Raw genomic sequence first — 17653 nt, 5'->3', positions numbered from 1 at the left:
TTATTCTTGCTCTACTCTTCGACGACACCGTGTGATTGATTTGCTCTCCCATCCCCCCACGTCGGCTCCTCCTCGCTCCTTTCACCCCTCCCTGCAGCAGCCTTCTTGCCTTCACTGGGCATGCGGGTAGTGAGCGAGACGGTGGATGGGGGCGCTGCAGAGCTGCACAGGCCGGTCCCTAAGATACAATCTACCGAGAGAGGGGGGTGGAGGAAAAAAACCAACTGGGTAGGTCGCTCTTTGTTTCTAGCTAGGAGGAAAAACCAAGAGACGTTGCAACCGGTGAGGTTTTTAAACATCACCTTTCACCACTCGTGTAAGTCAAATACAATTAATTATTACAGTAAATGGGAGTTTTGTGTGTATTTCTGTGCGACTGCATTGGGTTATATGTGTGTTTGTAGGGTATTTTACGGTTGAGAAAAAGACGACACCGACATTACAGCAGCGCTGCCGTGGCGCGACAGAGAGCAATGAATGAAAAGTGTTTTTGGAAATGTGTTTAGAGCGGAGCTGTGTGCCGGGGGTACGGGAGGCGCGGTGGATCAATCAGCTTTAGCGATGAGGGATGCTCTAACCTTTCACATGTTGGCGCATCTGGACAAAAAATAGCGCAAAACAACCAATTTTTCTGCCTAATTGGCCCGGGAGAGCATGGCCGTGCTAGGCTAACTCAACTAGCTCGCTAGCATGCTAACCGCCGTCACCGACCCGCTTATGTTGTGTTAACAATACAGGCGTTTAAAGTAGCTAGGCTAACCCGGAGTCTTTGTAGTTTTAACATACATTTGATGTGACTTTTAATGGAGAATCAACCAGAAAACTCGCGTTATTACAGACGAGATATTAACGTGGGTTTTAAGTCTGTGAACCGACATAATGTAACGTCCACAATGAAATCCGACTGGGCCCTGCTAACGTTAGCAAAGCTAGGAATGATCATAATAGCTCATCTGACTACTGTTTGCTTGTACATGTAAACATTGTATTATCTGGTCTGATATAGAGTGTTATCTTCAAACAGGTTTGTCAATTAATGTTATTCGTCGCCTGTGTCTGTCTGTTAGAGATGTATCTTGGTCACCCTTATTTACAAAGGTGTCTGACCCATGAACTTCTGGTTTTGATGACCTCTCAGGGATCCAGTTTTTATGAAGCTTTTGTTGACATCGTTACAACTCCAGGTTTACGAGTCAGACCCTGTAATATGTAAATATAGATGTATGAGCTCTGTTGTTTTACTGGCATCTAAGGATCACAAACCGACCATCTGTCATCGTGTGAGGAAACTATAGTTTAGTGTTCAACAAATGTAAAGGGTCAGTTCACCCCAGAATGATGTAAAACAATTTCCTTTAGTCATTGACTGCATACAGTAGAGCCTCATAGTTTGTAAACCTTAATAATTATATCTATTTTTGCATAAATATGGCCTAAATCTTGATAGAGGGAACCGGAAAAAAAATATAAGACAAAACTATAAATGTATGAATTTATTTATTGAGGAAAATTATCCAATATTACATATTTGTGTGAGGCAAAATAACGAACCCTTACTTTCAGTAACCGGTGTGACCCCCTTTTGCAGCAATAATTTCAACCAAATATTTCCGGTAACAGTTTATCAGCCCTGTACATCAGCTTGGAGGAATTTTAGCCCATTCCTCCATAAAGTACCGTCTCAACTTGGGGATGTTGGTGGGCTTACTTGCACGAACTGCCCGCTTCAGGTCCTTCCACAGTATTACTATAGGATTATGGTCAGGACTTTGACTCGGCTGTTCTGAAACATTAATTTGCTTCTGCTTTAACCATTCCCTGGTAGTACAGTTTGTGTGTTTAGGGTTGTGGTCTTGCTGCATATACCACTTTCTGATGAGCATCAGTTCATGGACAGATACTTTGATATTTTCCTGTAGAATTTGCTGGTACGACTCAGAATTCATAGCTCCATTAAGGATTACAAGCCGTCCTGGTTTGCTTGTCACCAAACATTCTCACTCAAGCTAAAGAGTTTGATTTAGGTCTTATCTGTCCACAGAACATTTTACCAATTGACTTCTGGCTTATCCACATGGTCTTGAACAAATTGTAGACAGCAACAATGTTGTTTTTGGAAAGTAGTTAGTTTCTACTTGCAGCTCTGCTCACCATTGATTTTCAATGTTCTCCTGATGGAGGACTCATGAACATTGATGTTAGCCACTGCTAGAGAGGCTTTAAGTTTGCTAGACAACCCTGGGGTCCTCCCAAACAATTACACACCTTGTTCTTGGTGTGGTCTTTGGTGTTCAGTTACTCTTGAGGAGGGTAACAGTGTTGTTGATTGCTCTCCGTTAGTACATGATCTGCCTGACAGACAGCTGATGGAGTCCAAACTCTTTAGAAATTATTTTTTAAGCCTTTACCAGTATGGTGAGCATCAACAACTCTTCTTTGAAGGTTGTCAGATATCTTCTTTGTTAGCAACTTGATGCACGGATAGTGAAGACCCAGATTTCTCTTTTTTAATAAGACACCGTCTCAGTATCATACTTGATACAAACATTGACCCATTGATTCAAACACCTGAGTCTAATTTCCCCTTCAAGTGAATTAATACTCCTAGAGGTTCACATGCTATTGCCACACACAAATATTTAACACTGGATTATTATCCTAAATGCATAACAGAAGGGAGGTCTATGTCCGATTTATGCAGAAACAGACCACTATATATCATATACGATGCATATATGATATGTGAATGATTGTGATTAATTATTAGTCTAAATATAGCTTGAAAGAGACATAATGGTTTAGTTTTTTGTGTTATATGTTGGTCCTTTGAGTATCACACCAAGTCCCAGAGCTCATTATATCCTGGTTTGTACCTCCAGGCTGCAGCACATCACATCTAACCTGCCAGCTGAATTTGCACTTGAAGAAAGATGAACATTTATTTAGATGTTGTTTTGGTTGGACTGTCCCTTTTTTAAATAAGAGGGTGGATAGAGGTTATTCTGGTAAAATAATCAATCATGAATATTTTATGTATGTTATTCTGTGATTTGGACTTAAACATCTCTTGTAGTCTCAGTGGAACATTTTTAAGTGGATTTAAAAACAAACACACTGGTCTGGTCAGAGATATACTAATTCTTTGTTGTCGTCTCTCACCGCAGGGGTACTTGCTGCTGCCACACATTCCCTGTGTCCCCCTGAAAGATGTCCACTCCTGACCCCCCGATGGGAGGGACACCTCGGCCCGGACCCTCCCCAGGCCCAGGGCCATCTCCAGGAGGCATGTTGGGCCCAAGCCCGGGTCCCTCTCCTGGCTCGGCCCACAGCATGATGGGTCCAAGCCCAGGACCTCCTGGATCTGGACACCCCCACCCTCCACAAGGACCCTCAGGATATCCTCAGGACAACATGCACCAGATGCACAAAGTACATAACAGTTTTTACGTCTTATTCCTTTCTTAATATATTAGTGGGTTGAAAATTGATTCACACACACTGGTACATGTTAATCTTTTTCTAATAATGCTTTAAAAACTAACTTTTCACCTGTTTGCTCATTATTTTGTAATTGCCTGTTAAAGCGTAACTTATATTGACTGTCTTAATCTAAATATTACTCCTGTAGCTTTTATACAATATAGCTGATAAAATATGTAGCTCCTGAGTCACCTGTAAAATAGATGTTCCAACCTCATTTCAGAGTTTGTTTCATGCTCGATTCTTATGTGTTTCCTGCAGCCCATGGAAGGCATGCATGAGAAGGGAATGCCCGATGACCCTCGCTACGCCCAGATGAAGGGCATGGGCATGAGACCTGGGGCCCACAGCGGGATGGGACCCCCTCCGAGCCCCATGGACCAACATTCCCAAGGTAATACATAACCCAATATTGTATTTTATGGTAGAAAGAGTAAACATGCAAATACAAGTCTCATTTAAATAACTTAGTGGTGGGGTAGCAGAGTCTGCAAGCCTCACGTAGGTTGCCAGTTTGAATCCTCAGAGTTGTTGTATGTAGTCGAAATGCAGCGGGAGAAGGGAGACAGATGTTGACAAATGGTTAATTTCACCTTCATAACTTTCTCTACTCTTTCCTTTTTGTATGTAAGTATAAACCCATCCAGCCGGTTTCTCTTCTTTGTGTTGCTGCTCATTTGGCAGCGTGACAGCGTGAGCAGTGGTTAGGACAGCCAGAGGGCAGGGCTGGGGGGGGGGGTTTCCCTTTGCAGACAATAACAAAGGCAGCTGCATCTACAAAACCACACAGTCAGTAAGCAAAAGAGGAGAAGGATAGTGAGAGATACAGAGACAAATAGAGAGCAGTGGAATAATATGACAGCAGTGTGAAGTCGACTAATAGTGCATGCATGTGGTTGCAAGCATTATATGTAAATGTCATATAGAGGTAAAGAGTGGTTTGTTCAGTCCTACTAGTATAAACTAGAAAGATTAAAACTACATTACTTAGCTTACTGTCATTATCTTAATTAGCAATTAGCTCAATCTTCCGGGTTGTTCTATTTTGTGTAGTTCAGCTCTTCACTTTTAAAGTTTAATCTGGTTGCAATAGTTGAATGTTATAAGAATAAATATCTCTACATGTCCATTTGACTAAAAGTGTAAAACTCACGTCTGTCACTTGATCTAAGTTGTTAAAAAGGACATGACGGTTTTAAACCGTCCTCACATTCAATATGTTCTCTTTATCATATTAAGAACTTTTTAAAATATAATGCCTGAATCATTTTCTTTGTTGTCCAGGTTACCCCTCTCCGCTGGGCGGCTCAGAGCACGCACCTAGCCCTGTCCCAGCCAACGGCCCCCCGTCTGGCCCCATGATGCCCGTAGGTCCCTCAGGTCCTGGTGCTGGCCCTATGGAGGGCAGCGGTGACCCTAACCAGGGAATGGGTCAACCGAACCGCGGGGTTCCCCAGGGTCCCCAGGGTCCAGGCGGTGTGGGAGGTGGACCGGCAGGAGCGGGTGGACCCACTCCTTTCAACCAGAACCAGCTGCACCAACTCAGGGCCCAGATTATGGCTTACAAAATGCTGGCGCGCAGTCAGCCTTTACCAGAGCACCTGCAGATGGCCGTGCAGGGGAAGAGGCCCATGCCAGGGATGCAGCAACAGCCCATGCCTCCTACTACAGGCCCTGGAGGTGTACCTGGGGCCGGGCCGGGACCAGCTCAGGCCAACTACAACAGACCTCACGGTGAGTTTAGGAAGGCCTCCAGGAAGCTTCAGTGTATTTTTGTAATGTGCAAAATTATAGCAAATATGTAACATAAGCTTTAAAAAAAAAACAAATTGGTAGCAGAACAGTGACCCCTGGTGGCGGTACATATGATTAAAAAAAAAAAATGTTATTGTTTGTACTTTTTATTAATATAAGATGTATGTGCTTTCAGGCATGGTGGGTCCCAACATGCCACCTCCTGGACCAGCAGGAGTTCCTCCAGGTATGCAAGGCCCACCTACCAACGGACCCCCCAAATCATGGCCTGAAGGTAAAGTTAGTCTTGGCATTAACTTCAGCAATGTGTTTTTTTTTTAAAGTGCGCATACAGCAGCACTGATCTCCTCTGATTCACTCCTTGCAGGACCAATGGTGAATGCTGCTGCTCCATCCAACCCTCCTCAGAAGCTTATTCCACCTCAGCCCACTGGCAGACCCTCTCCCGCTCCTCCCTCTGTGCCACCAGCTGCCTCGCCAGTAATGCCCCCTCAGACGCAGTCCCCAGGACAGCCTGCCCAGCCCCCTCCCATGATGCTTCACCAGAAGCAGAATCGAATAACCCCCATTCAAAAACCTCGCGGGCTGGACCCAGTGGAGATCCTCCAGGAGAGAGAATACAGGTGAGACAGGATGGGGGACCAATTGGGCCTAAAACAGAACCCTGTTGAGTTGTTTTACATACAAAGATTTTCCAGGTTAATAATAACACACTATTTATGGTTTCGAAGAATATTTGAACCGCGTTAGATTTTATCGCAGAAAAACCAAATCCATAAAACCTTTTAAAGGGAAATTTGAGTATTTTCTCTTCTCATAATGGACAATCAGCCAGAAGCGGAGATAAAATAGTGGTTTGGATCTCTCTCATTATACATTTTTAATTTATATATGTATTTTTAGGCTACAAGCCCGTATTGCTCACCGTATCCAGGAGCTGGAGAACCTGCCCGGCTCCCTTGCCGGCGACCTCCGCACCAAGGCCAACATCGAGCTGAAGGCCCTGAGGTTGCTTAACTTCCAGAGACAGGTACACAACTTTTAGTTGTCTGAGGGAAATGTGTTACGTACAGCCAGTAGGACTTGCTTGACTTCTGCTTACTTAACCGATGCTGTCATATTCCCTTTTCTCCCAAGCGAAGTAGATACAGGATGTAACACTTCGACTTTTGTGTACCTACAGCTGCGTCAGGAGGTGGTGGTTTGCATGCGTCGTGACACCGCTTTGGAAACTGCCCTGAACGCTAAAGCCTACAAGCGCAGCAAACGCCAGTCTCTACGCGAGGCCCGAATCACCGAGAAGCTTGAGAAGCAGCAGAAGATCGAACAAGAGCGCAAACGTCGTCAGAAACACCAGGTACACCATGGAAAAGCACCTTATTGAAATTTCTTAACAGAGAAACAAGCGTAAGCGGATCGTTAGAGGAGAAAATGTCCTTAAACACATGGTATGTAAATATAACTCTTAGCTTTTTGTATCTTTTTGTTGATAGGAATACCTCAACAGCATCCTGCAGCATGCCAAGGACTTTAAGGAGTACCATCGCTCCATCACAGCGAAGATCCAGAAGGCTACCAAAGCTGTCGCCACCTACCACGCCAACACTGAGCGCGAGCAGAAGAAAGAGAATGAGCGCATTGAGAAGGAGAGAATGCGGAGGCTGATGGTGAGACAAATCGTCACAAATTACGTGTTTATTTGCTCATAGGTTGACGGGATCAGTCATACGCCAAGAAATGTTTATTGTACACTTGCATCCGTCTAACAAAAACATCTCAACGTAGGCTGAAGATGAGGAGGGCTATCGTAAACTCATCGACCAAAAGAAAGACAAGCGTCTGGCCTACCTGTTGCAGCAGACGGACGAGTACGTGGCCAACCTCACCGAGCTGGTGCGAGCCCACAAAGCCGCTCAAGCTCTCAAAGAGAAGAAGAAGAAGAAGAAGAAAAAGAAGGTGAATCTTTGTAACCAGTTGGTCGTTTTTTGTAATGTGTCTAAGATAAGGTAGGTTTTTGTAAATGTACTTTTATTGTTTCCAGAAGCCAGAGACTTCAGACGGTGGTCCCGCTGGTCTTGGTCCCGATGGAGAGGTGAGACAGGAGGATGAAAATGACTTTCAAGCATCAGCTATGTTTGAACAAGATGTCTTAATGTGCAGCATGATGACATACTTGGCATGGAAGTTAATGTTACGTTTTCTTTCTTCCAGCCTTTAGATGAGACCAGTCAGATGAGCGACCTCCCGGTGAAGGTGATCCATGTGGACAGCGGAAAGATCCTGACTGGGATTGAGGCACCTAAGGCTGGCCAGCTGGAGACCTGGCTCGAAATGAACCCAGGGTCAGTGTCATGTCTATTAGCCCCGTATATTCAATCAGATCATTTGATGTAACACTCTCAGTCCAGTCCAAGTTATTTAAATTCTGATATTAATGCTGGAAGCTGATGTTCTGAAATGAAGGTTACATGTTACAAAGCTTAGTATCACACTGAGTATCTTATGAGTTAGTGATCATGTTTTCAAGGATAGCATGTCCTTTTAGAAGAACAGAGAGGGAAGCTCATATCTTTGTAAATGTTTCTAACCTTTCCAAAAACATTTTGTTCCCTTTTACAGATATGAAGTAGCGCCACGTTCAGACAGTGAAGAGAGTGGTTCAGATGAGGAAGAGGAGGAGGAGGTACACGAACCAGTGATGACTAAAACAAAGGTAAAGGAACAGTTGTAATTTTGTTGTTGAATCTTTTCTGACCTGGTTGGTTTTTGTTTTTTTTATCAGGAGGAAGAAGAGCAGCCTCATTCTTCCTCAGTTCAGGCAGATGACAAGAAGAAGATCCCTAACCCCGACACCGAAGAGGTTTCTGAAGTGGATGTCCAGTGCATCATCGAGTAAGAAACCACCAAGAATTTGGTCTCTTTAGTTCCTGAGAAATCCCCCTCCCTAACCCTATCCCAAGAAAGATAATAGACAGTGTTTTTTTTGTAGTGAAACTGTATATTTAGTTTACAAATTGCAATTATAATTTGTCTGATATTGTCTGTTAGCAAGAAATAAGTGTATAATACATAATATATACCAATGAATTACAGTTCTCATAATTAAGTGATATAAAGTTATATTTTAAGGCATTGCTTTGTTCTCTGATGTTGTCTTTCAGTATCATGGTTGTGTTCATTTGCTGTTTTTCTTCCACCCAAACACGTCTCGTTGTATTTTCTCCCTCGCCTCTCGCCACCAGACACGCCAAGCAGGATGTGGACGACGAGTACGGCAATGCAGCATTCAACCGAGGCCTGCAGTCCTACTACGCGGTCGCTCACGCCGTCACAGAGAGAGTGGATACTCAGTCCACACTGCTGGTCAACGGGCAGCTCAAACAGTACCAGGTAATTAATACAGGCAGAGAGAAACTGTAGAGTACCATCAGCCCGTAAGATTGTTTAATGAATTAGAATGGCTGATCGGAACTGTCTTTCTGCTCAGGTTAAAGGTCTGGAGTGGCTGGTGTCGCTTTACAACAACAACTTGAATGGCATCCTGGCTGATGAGATGGGTCTGGGAAAAACTATCCAGACCATCGCCCTCATCACTTACCTCATGGAGATGAAGCGCCTCAACGGGCCCTTCCTCATCATTGTACCTCTCTCGTGAGTCCAAAACGTAGCAACCCTAAAACATGAAGTTAAAACCAATAAATGCTCATTAGAAAGCTGTTCAAGTTCTGAACCAAACTTGTCTTTTATTTTGTAGAACTCTATCTAACTGGGTGTATGAGTTTGATAAGTGGGCGCCATCTGTCGTGAAGGTTTCCTACAAGGTCAGTGACTCCTTTTTGATATTCTGTCAGTTCTTCAAGATTGAGGCATGCCACGCTATAGTCACCAAAAAAAGTGTTTAAAACAAATTTAGTTCAATTGTTGAAAACGAACTAAAACCGATTCTTTTCATTTTTCAGGGTTCTCCAGCCGCTCGTCGCGCATTCGTTCCCATCCTGCGCAGCGGCAAGTTCAACGTGCTGCTCACCACGTACGAGTACATTATCAAAGATAAACAAGTGCTAGCAAAGGTAAGAATCCTCAAACCGAGTCATACCCGAAATCCTGTCTAGTCACGTAGTGGTAAATAAACCCTAACTTTACATCATTCCCTCCCACAGCTTCGTTGGAAGTACATGATCGTGGACGAGGGCCACCGTATGAAGAACCACCACTGTAAGCTGACCCAGGTCTTGAACACACACTACTTGGCCCCCCGGCGCGTGCTGCTCACAGGAACCCCGCTGCAGAACAAGCTGCCCGAACTCTGGGCCCTGCTCAATTTCCTCCTACCCACCATTTTCAAGAGCTGCACCACCTTCGAGCAGTGGTTCAACGCCCCCTTCGCCATGACCGGAGAGAAGGTGAAGTCATACTCGTCCCGCAAATGAACATGTTCTGTGAGCTGAACACTGTCTGTCTCTAACAAAAAAGATTATATTTTCTAAAAAACCTCATCCTCCCTTCTCTCTTTCTCTTTTTTTATCCTTCTAGGTTGACCTGAATGAAGAAGAGACCATCCTCATCATCCGACGTTTACACAAGGTGCTGCGACCTTTCTTGCTGCGCCGACTCAAGAAGGAAGTCGAGGCCCAGCTGCCCGAGAAGGTTCGACCAATTTTCTCTCTTTTAAAGATTTGGCCCCGCTTGTGTTTTCATGATCTGGAATTGCGTGTTTTGAACATTCTTGATATATAATATGGTAAGTTTGCTTAGCTTTTCCGCTCCTCGTTGTTTTTTTTCTAGGTGGAGTACGTCATCAAGTGCGACATGTCAGCCCTCCAGAGAGTTTTATACAGACACATGCAGGCCAAGGGAGTGTTGCTCACAGACGGGTCAGAGAAAGACAAGAAGGTAAGAATTTCCTAGTGGTAACATTACTTTGAAAACATGAAACTTCAAGAATCATTTGTGAAAATTAATTTTTTTGTGTTCTCCCTCTGCATCTTCCAGGGTAAAGGTGGAACGAAGACCCTGATGAACACTATCATGCAGCTGAGAAAGATCTGCAACCACCCCTACATGTTCCAGCACATTGAGGTACGACTCTCCACCTTAATCAAGCTGTCACTAAATGTCTTTCTCTTAAGTACAATTGAAGAGTAAGATCACTGTATATTGTTTTTTTTACAGGAATCTTTCTCTGAGCATCTTGGTTACTCTGGTGGAGTAGTGAGTGGGTAGGTAAAGCTTGAAATGATGTGTGTTTTGTACTGCACCTGTGTATCTTGTGTGTGTGTATACGTTGCATACTGGCTCACATTCTCCCTCTTGTCTGTGCAGTCCTGACCTGTACCGCTCCTCCGGGAAGTTCGAGCTGCTGGATCGTATCCTGCCCAAGCTGAGGGCCACCAACCATAAAGTGCTGCTCTTCTGTCAGATGACCACGCTCATGACCATCATGGAGGACTACTTCGCCTACCGTAGCTTCAAGTACCTGCGTCTGGACGGTGAGGAGCTTGTGATAATTTTTTTTTTTTTTTTATAAATCCCACTTCTCTCTCATGGGAATGTGCTCATAGCTGAATAGTAAACAATTGGTTTTGCTGAGCATGTTGCTCATCAGCCACATGTGACTATGTGAGATAACCTGTATTAAAGGATCAGGCTGATGGAGTTCTATACCTGTCTGTGGCTCTCAGCCTCAAGCTCATTGTTGCTCATTGTACTGTCTTACAAAACAGGTTATAAAAATAAACTTTTATTTTTTAAACAAGGCTAAGCAAATTTCCAAAACAGCTGGGGCACTATTATTTTTAGTAAACATCACTAAACCAGGACTAAATAGTGTATTTATTGAGGACTAATTTCAGCTGTAGTTACAGCAGCTGCTGGTGCACTTGTGAGTATTGTCAGCAGCAGGGAAGTGTGTGGGAATGACTCAGAACTAAACTACAGCGTCCACATTCATTGTATTGGAGGAACACGTCAACCAGTGCAACGGTGTGACTCAATTTTGTTGTTAATAGTTTTTAGGCAACAATAAAGTTGTATGGAGGAATAAGTATAGCAAGCCTAGCTTTGCAGAGCTCACTTATTTAAACAAGGTTACTTTGAGTGATACATTTTCAGTTTTGAAAATTTTTTTTATTTTTTATTGCAGATGAAAAGAGAAATCAGTAGGGTCTGACTGCAACTAACAATTATTTTCGTTAGCGATTCATCCGTGTCTTTTCTTCATCAATTGTCTTGTCTATAAAATGTAAAATAATGAAAAATCACTGCTATAATTTCCCAGAGTCAAAGGTGATGTCTTCAAATGTCTTTCTTTATCCAACCAATAGTCCAGAACACCAGAATACTCAGTAAAATACCATGAATGACAAAGAAAGGAATTAAATCATCACATTTGAGAAGCTGAAACCCAGAGATTGTTTTTGTTGCTTTTTTGCTTTAAATGAATAATTGACCATCATTGCTTTTAATGATGAACTAACTGATTCATCAATTAATTGTTGCATCTCTTCATAAAAGTGATACACCTGACTATATGATTATAAGGATCATTTGGGATTCATCTTTTTTCCTAATCTTTTCCCCCTCACAGGAACCACTAAGGCTGAGGATCGTGGCATGCTGCTGAAGACATTCAATGACCCAGCCTCTGAGTACTTTGTGTTCCTGCTCAGTACCAGGGCTGGAGGTCTGGGGCTCAACCTGCAGTCTGCTGACACTGTCATCATCTTTGACAGCGACTGGAACCCACATCAGGTAAATACAAATCTACTACATGTTTACATCAACAAAGATGTCAGTGAGATGCTTGTGTTGGCATCCAATGAACTCAAATTCAATTCAACAATGCAAATGTAAGAACATCACATTATAAATACGTTGAGTAAAATTAACCTGTTAATTGCGATTGATACATTTTCCTTAAGTTCATATAAACTAATCAGTGACATGTTCACGTGCTCCTACAGGACCTGCAGGCGCAGGACAGAGCACATCGTATCGGTCAGCAGAACGAGGTCCGCGTGCTCCGCCTCTGCACTGTCAACAGTGTGGAGGAGAAGATTCTGGCGGCAGCAAAGTACAAACTGAATGTGGACCAGAAGGTCATCCAGGCCGGCATGTTCGACCAGAAGTCGTCAGGCTTTGAGCGCCGGGCCTTTTTACAGGCCATTCTGGAGCACGAGGAACAGGACGAGGTCGGGGTTCGAGGAGGCTGCCGCACTAGGGGGGCGTGGGTGGGTGTGAACTGCTTCCCAAATCGCCCACCCACCCACATCCGCCTAAGTGCTGCTCCACCTCTTCATTCAATCCTTTTCTCCTCCTCTGTGTCTTTTCTTATTTTCTCAGGATTTGTGAGCTATCATCAATCCAGACTCTCCCTTTCTCCCCTTATGTATTTCTACTTCTACACAAATCTTTGATGGTTAATATGATACTTTATCTTCTATACTAACATAAAAATGCCTTCTATTCCTCTTCTCCTTCTTTCTGCTACTTTTTTTCCCTTTTTATTTTTTCCCCTTTTTCGTCTTTCCACTAAAATGGTAGAGCTTACATCTTGTGCTCAGTCAGTTGAATATGCACAGCTTTAGCCATGTAATAGAAGCTTCAAAGTGATATTTTCACTGTCTAAATAAGGTAAATGGTACAATACATTTAATGTTTCTTGTTTTGCATTGGCTAAGTGACTCAGTCATTAGTTCAAAGGCATGGCTCTGTACCACATTAATCTGCCTTTAGCATTGTCTCACTGCCTGTCTCGTCCGTTCGCAGGAGGAGGATGAGGTGCCCGATGATGAGACTGTTAATCAGATGATTGCCAGAAGTGAAGAGGAGTTTGAACAGTTCATGGTGAGTCGCACATCAATTTCAGTTATTACATGAACACATTTATAACCTCCACTAACTCACTGCTGTGCTCTTGTTTTTTTTCTCCTTCCAGCGCATGGATCTCGACAGACGCCGCGAGGATGCCCGCAACCCCAAGAGGAAACCGCGGCTGATGGAGGAGGACGATATGCCCGCCTGGATTTTGAAAGACGACGCTGAGGTCGAGAGGCTCACCTGCGAAGAGGAGGAGGAGAAAATGTTCGGCCGAGGGTCCCGCCAACGCAAGGAGGTGGACTACAGCGACTCGCTCACTGAGAAACAGTGGCTCAAGGTGTGATGTTTATCTGATATCAGCGTCTGGTGAGAGTTTTACTGAATCGATGTCAAACGAGTTCGACCTCATAACTCCTCCTCTCCAACAGGCTATAGAAGAGGGTAATCTAGAGGACATTGAGGAGGAAGTGCGTCACAAAAAGACAACCAGGAAGCGCAAGAGAGACCGCGACCACGACGGCGGCCCGTCCACGCCCAGCTCCAGCAGCGGGCGAGTGCGGGACAAAGACGAGGAAGTGAAGAAAGCAAAGAAACGCGGCCGCCCGCCCGCTGAGAAGCTCTCTCCCAACCCTGCCTCTCTCACTAAGAAGATGAAGAAGATTGTTGATGCAGTTATCAAATACAAGGATGGGTGAGGATTATTGTTATTAACAGAAATTATAACAGGGCTCTGAAGTGAGCTATGAAGTGGTCGTATAATTTATTAGTAGATGCTAATCTCTACCGCTCTGGTTTCAGAAGCAACGGGCGACAGCTAAGCGAAGTCTTCATCCAGCTGCCTTCTCGCAAGGAGCTGCCAGAGTACTACGAGCTCATCCGCAAACCAGTGGACTTCAGGAAGATCAAGGTGAGATTTAAAAGAAAAAAAAAAAAAAAAGTTTTAAAGGTTCTCTTTTGTGGGTGCTTTTTGTCTAGCAATCCATTTCTGACTGCTGCCTTGTGTTCCATCAGGAGAGAATCCGCAGCCATAAGTACCGCAGCCTGAACGACCTGGAGAAGGATGTGATGCTGCTGTGTCAGAACGCCCAGACTTTCAACCTGGAGGGCTCTCTGGTGAGTGTCCGCCTCCATTGTTAAAAAATGCTGGATATATATTTGTATTTTAAGCATCAGCCACAAGTTCCTTTAAGATAAAACCCAACAAATTCACAAGGTTTTACAAGATTTCATCATCATGATTTGAATTTTATACCGTAGACTAACTCCATCTCTAAACCTTCCAGATATATGAGGACTCCATCGTTCTCCAGTCAGTCTTCACCAGCGTGAGACAAAAGATCGAGAAGGAGGACGAAAGCGAGGGAGAGGACAGCGAGGAAGAGGAGGATGACATCGACGAAGGCTCTGAGTCTGAATGTGAGTATCAAAAACTGTAAATGTACAAGTCAGCTTTTACATAAGGTGCGTCAAGAAGGAGGTTCTCTAAACTATGATGTGTTGACGACGTGTGATCTCCGACAGCTCGTTCAGTGAAGGTGAAGATCAAGCTGAGCCGGAAAGAAAAAGGAGACCGAGGAGGAAAAAGCCAACGACGTAGGGGCCGCGGCGCCCGGGCTAAACCTGTGGTGAGCGACGACGACAGCGAGGACGAACAGGAAGAGGTGAGAGAACATGCGCCCCCTGCTGTCTCTGAATGAAACTAGCCGGCATGAAGATAAATGTAGAAATATGCCGCTTTCACAATCCTCTCAGAGCAGTTGAGATCAATATAATTTACTAAGTTTTGTTACAGATCTTGAACATTCTCTTGTATTATTGATTATTTTGACACTTCATCCCTGTGTACCTCTCTTAAGTAACGAAAGTAAATGTTTGTGTCCTTTTCTTTCAGGAGCGTTCGGCCAGCGGTAGCGATGAGGACTGAAGTGACCTGTCCTGATGGGACCACTGGCCCACTGCGCTACTTGACTGGAATTTATATATTTTACTTAGATACAACAGGGAGACAGCCAGTGGAGGAGACCTAGTTTTACCTAGATGAGCTGATTTTTAGTGAGACACTTGTATTCTCATTAAATATACCAATTTAAAAAAAGAAAAAAAGAAAAAAAAAAACCTAAATATGAAAGCTATGAACCATCCACTTCCATATTTAAACCAGTTTTACCATGAATAATAGTGTGTCCTTGCCTTTTTTGTTTTCTCCTGTAAGTGAACATTGACAGAGCCTGAATTATAAGAATGATCACGGGCCATAAAGACAGCTAACTGTTTTTTTAAAATGGTATTAATTTTGTCATCTTTTACGTTGAGACAAAGCATACATGTGAACCAGGAGTCACTGCGTTCCCTGAATTTTCCCCCTTTTTGAATGCATGTCGTGCGTGTCTGTGGAAATGCACCTGGATGTGTCTTCTCTATTATCTCTGTGTTTAATTTAAGACTACAAAACGGGATCACGGTACATCCCACCCTGCAGCCCCTCCTTCTCAGGTTGTGTATGTAAAAGGGGGAGGGGATGAAATGACCATTTTCTCGTGTCGGTGTCACTGGATTCCAAAAAGTACAATAAAGGCATCTCATAATTAATGTTGTTGTCTTGAGGGTGTTTTTTTTGGTCAATAACTGCAATTATCACATATGAACACTAGGTGGCCTACTGGGAACAGGTAGCAGGATAATTGAGGCTTGTTCATATCTTGCGCCATCTTTTTCTGAACCTATCATTGTGGTGTTTGAGGTGCAACATAGTTTTTCAGTTTTCCTCATTGTTTTTCTTTTTTCAGTTTTGACCAATCAACAATCATTTTCAGATCAGATGTATCCCTACAGCAATATCAGATAAATGAAATTACCCTATCATCACAAAAACCACCTGACATGTTACAACTGTGCTTATTTAAACAGATTTTAAGCTGAATGTTATTTAATGCTATGGTACTAAAGGACAGATTCATAAATTTAAACAACAGTCAGGTGTCTAAGCACTAAAAGTGTTTTTTCTCGCTATAATCATTCCTCCTGTTCATACTGGCTATAAAAATGATTAAAATGTGCTTACAATGAAAGCGATGGGGCTCAAAATCCAGTGTCATTGTGCTAAAATGCATTTAAAAGTTGATGTGAAGCTTATATGAGGCTTCAGCAGTCTGCCTTCGTCATATCAAGTGGATATCTGTCACGTACAGTCTTTTTAGCGTCAAATTCTCTCTTTGTGTTTTCCTGTTGAGCTGTGGTGGAAGTATAGTAACAAAAAGAGGGACTTTGGCACTAAAAAGACTGCAACGTTGAAACATACCTACTGGACTTGACTCATTTGGATGACTGACACTTCATATTAGCTTCAGATAAACTTTTAAATACGTTTTTGCACATAAGGAGGACTGTGGATTTTGTCCCTTATCACTTACTTACATTGTAAGTGTATTATGAAGGAATCTTCTAATTGCCATGAGGGTATGAACAGGAGGAATGCTTAAAACAAGAAAAACATGTTACATTGTTCATTTGGGCTCCTCACTGTTGTTTTAAGACAGACTTGAAAAATTGTGAACACATCCTTTAACTCTATAAAAGCTGATATTGTTAAATATTGAAACTGTTTATCCTTTACTTGTATCTTTTTTAGTTCTTATGCATCACCTTAATTAATTTTAAGAGTTCATTAATCACTTTTAGCTTTAATGTTTTCAGCCATTACTTTTTCTAACTATGTGAAGTATTAACAGCTGGCTCAATAAGTGGATCGTAAATCCTTTATTTTTCTAATTAACTGAGCTACTTCAGTCTCTCCATGTAGCTATCCTTAGGGTACATTATAAGAATCTGTTATCATCTGATCTTAGTTTCCTACACTTTCCTCAGAGACTGCTGTTTGACCCTGACACGCTCACATCCTCCTTTCCCTCACGTGACTTTGACTAGTATGTAGGAGCACATGCCACAACACCTGAACAAACAGAGGCGGTGGGGGGGGGGGGGGGGGTCATCCTCCTCTTCCTATGTATTTGAATCTGCTATGTGGGTGATTCTCATTCCTCCGCTGAATTTTGGATGTCTACCCAGCGTGATTCTCCAAGTTGACCCATTTTCCTATGTCAGTATGTGTTTGTACAGTTGTGGTTTGTCGTTACTTCAAGATTCATTGTCAGTTTTCCCCTTCAAGTATTCTCCATTTAGATCGATTTGGGCAACTCGCCTAAAAAGATCAGAAGGGAGCCTTGTGGGTTACAGGACACACTATTAGGAAGCTGGAATGTTTTTGCTGCAAAGTTTCACATTGAAACTTTACCTCGCAGCTCTCAGTGTGGAATAAATCTGTCCTGTCCTTCACAAAACTATGGAAGTCTTTCTCACTTGAGACTTTCTCACATGATAAAATTCAACAATGCTCTCCACCACCATCACCACAGGCTTTTATTGTTCAACACAGTGTCAGTGTCAGACTTGTCCTCCTTTCCAGGGCCAACATGAAGACACCGAATGTAACTTCTCCAAAGAAGTAGGTTATTTACAGACCTACACTCCCTGTCCATGAGCCACAATGACAGCCAGGCCATCCAGAAGTGTAGCACTCTGCTGGCAGGTAGCATTTTCACCA

At 43.2% G+C, this 17653-nt stretch overlaps 1 protein-coding gene across 4 annotated transcripts; it reads left to right on the top strand.

Annotated features, from left to right (window-relative positions):
- Positions 1 to 148: 148 nt before the first annotated feature.
- smarca4a (SWI/SNF related, matrix associated, actin dependent regulator of chromatin, subfamily a, member 4a) lies at positions 149 to 15636 on the top strand. 4 transcript variants are annotated; one of them, XM_062438209.1, is made up of 34 exons: positions 149 to 316; positions 3165 to 3429; positions 3742 to 3874; positions 4765 to 5214; positions 5411 to 5509; positions 5603 to 5858; positions 6139 to 6265; positions 6419 to 6592; positions 6729 to 6902; positions 7021 to 7191; positions 7280 to 7327; positions 7447 to 7577; positions 7855 to 7918; positions 8018 to 8127; positions 8478 to 8625; positions 8723 to 8886; positions 8990 to 9056; positions 9195 to 9305; positions 9396 to 9638; positions 9769 to 9882; positions 10021 to 10128; positions 10228 to 10314; positions 10408 to 10454; positions 10558 to 10724; positions 11822 to 11985; positions 12198 to 12464; positions 13003 to 13080; positions 13172 to 13390; positions 13482 to 13744; positions 13852 to 13960; positions 14065 to 14166; positions 14337 to 14469; positions 14575 to 14714; positions 14945 to 15636. In XM_062438209.1, the coding sequence occupies exons 2-34, from the start codon at positions 3208 to 3210 to the stop codon at positions 14975 to 14977; spliced, it is 4923 nt and encodes a 1640-aa protein (XP_062294193.1). In that variant the 5' UTR covers positions 149 to 316; positions 3165 to 3207; the 3' UTR covers positions 14978 to 15636. The 4 variants fall into 4 exon arrangements, with proteins under 4 accessions (XP_062294193.1, XP_062294191.1, XP_062294192.1 ...); XM_062438207.1 differs by having other exon boundaries at positions 7855 to 7948; XM_062438208.1 differs by having other exon boundaries at positions 7277 to 7327.
- Positions 15637 to 17653: the final 2017 nt, after the last annotated feature.

Source organism: Scomber scombrus, chromosome 18 (genome assembly GCF_963691925.1).
Source record: "Scomber scombrus chromosome 18, fScoSco1.1, whole genome shotgun sequence".
NCBI lineage: Eukaryota > Metazoa > Chordata > Actinopteri > Scombriformes > Scombridae > Scomber > Scomber scombrus.
Note: the sequence above shows the minus strand (reverse complement) of the source record. Positions and strands in the feature narration are given on the sequence as shown.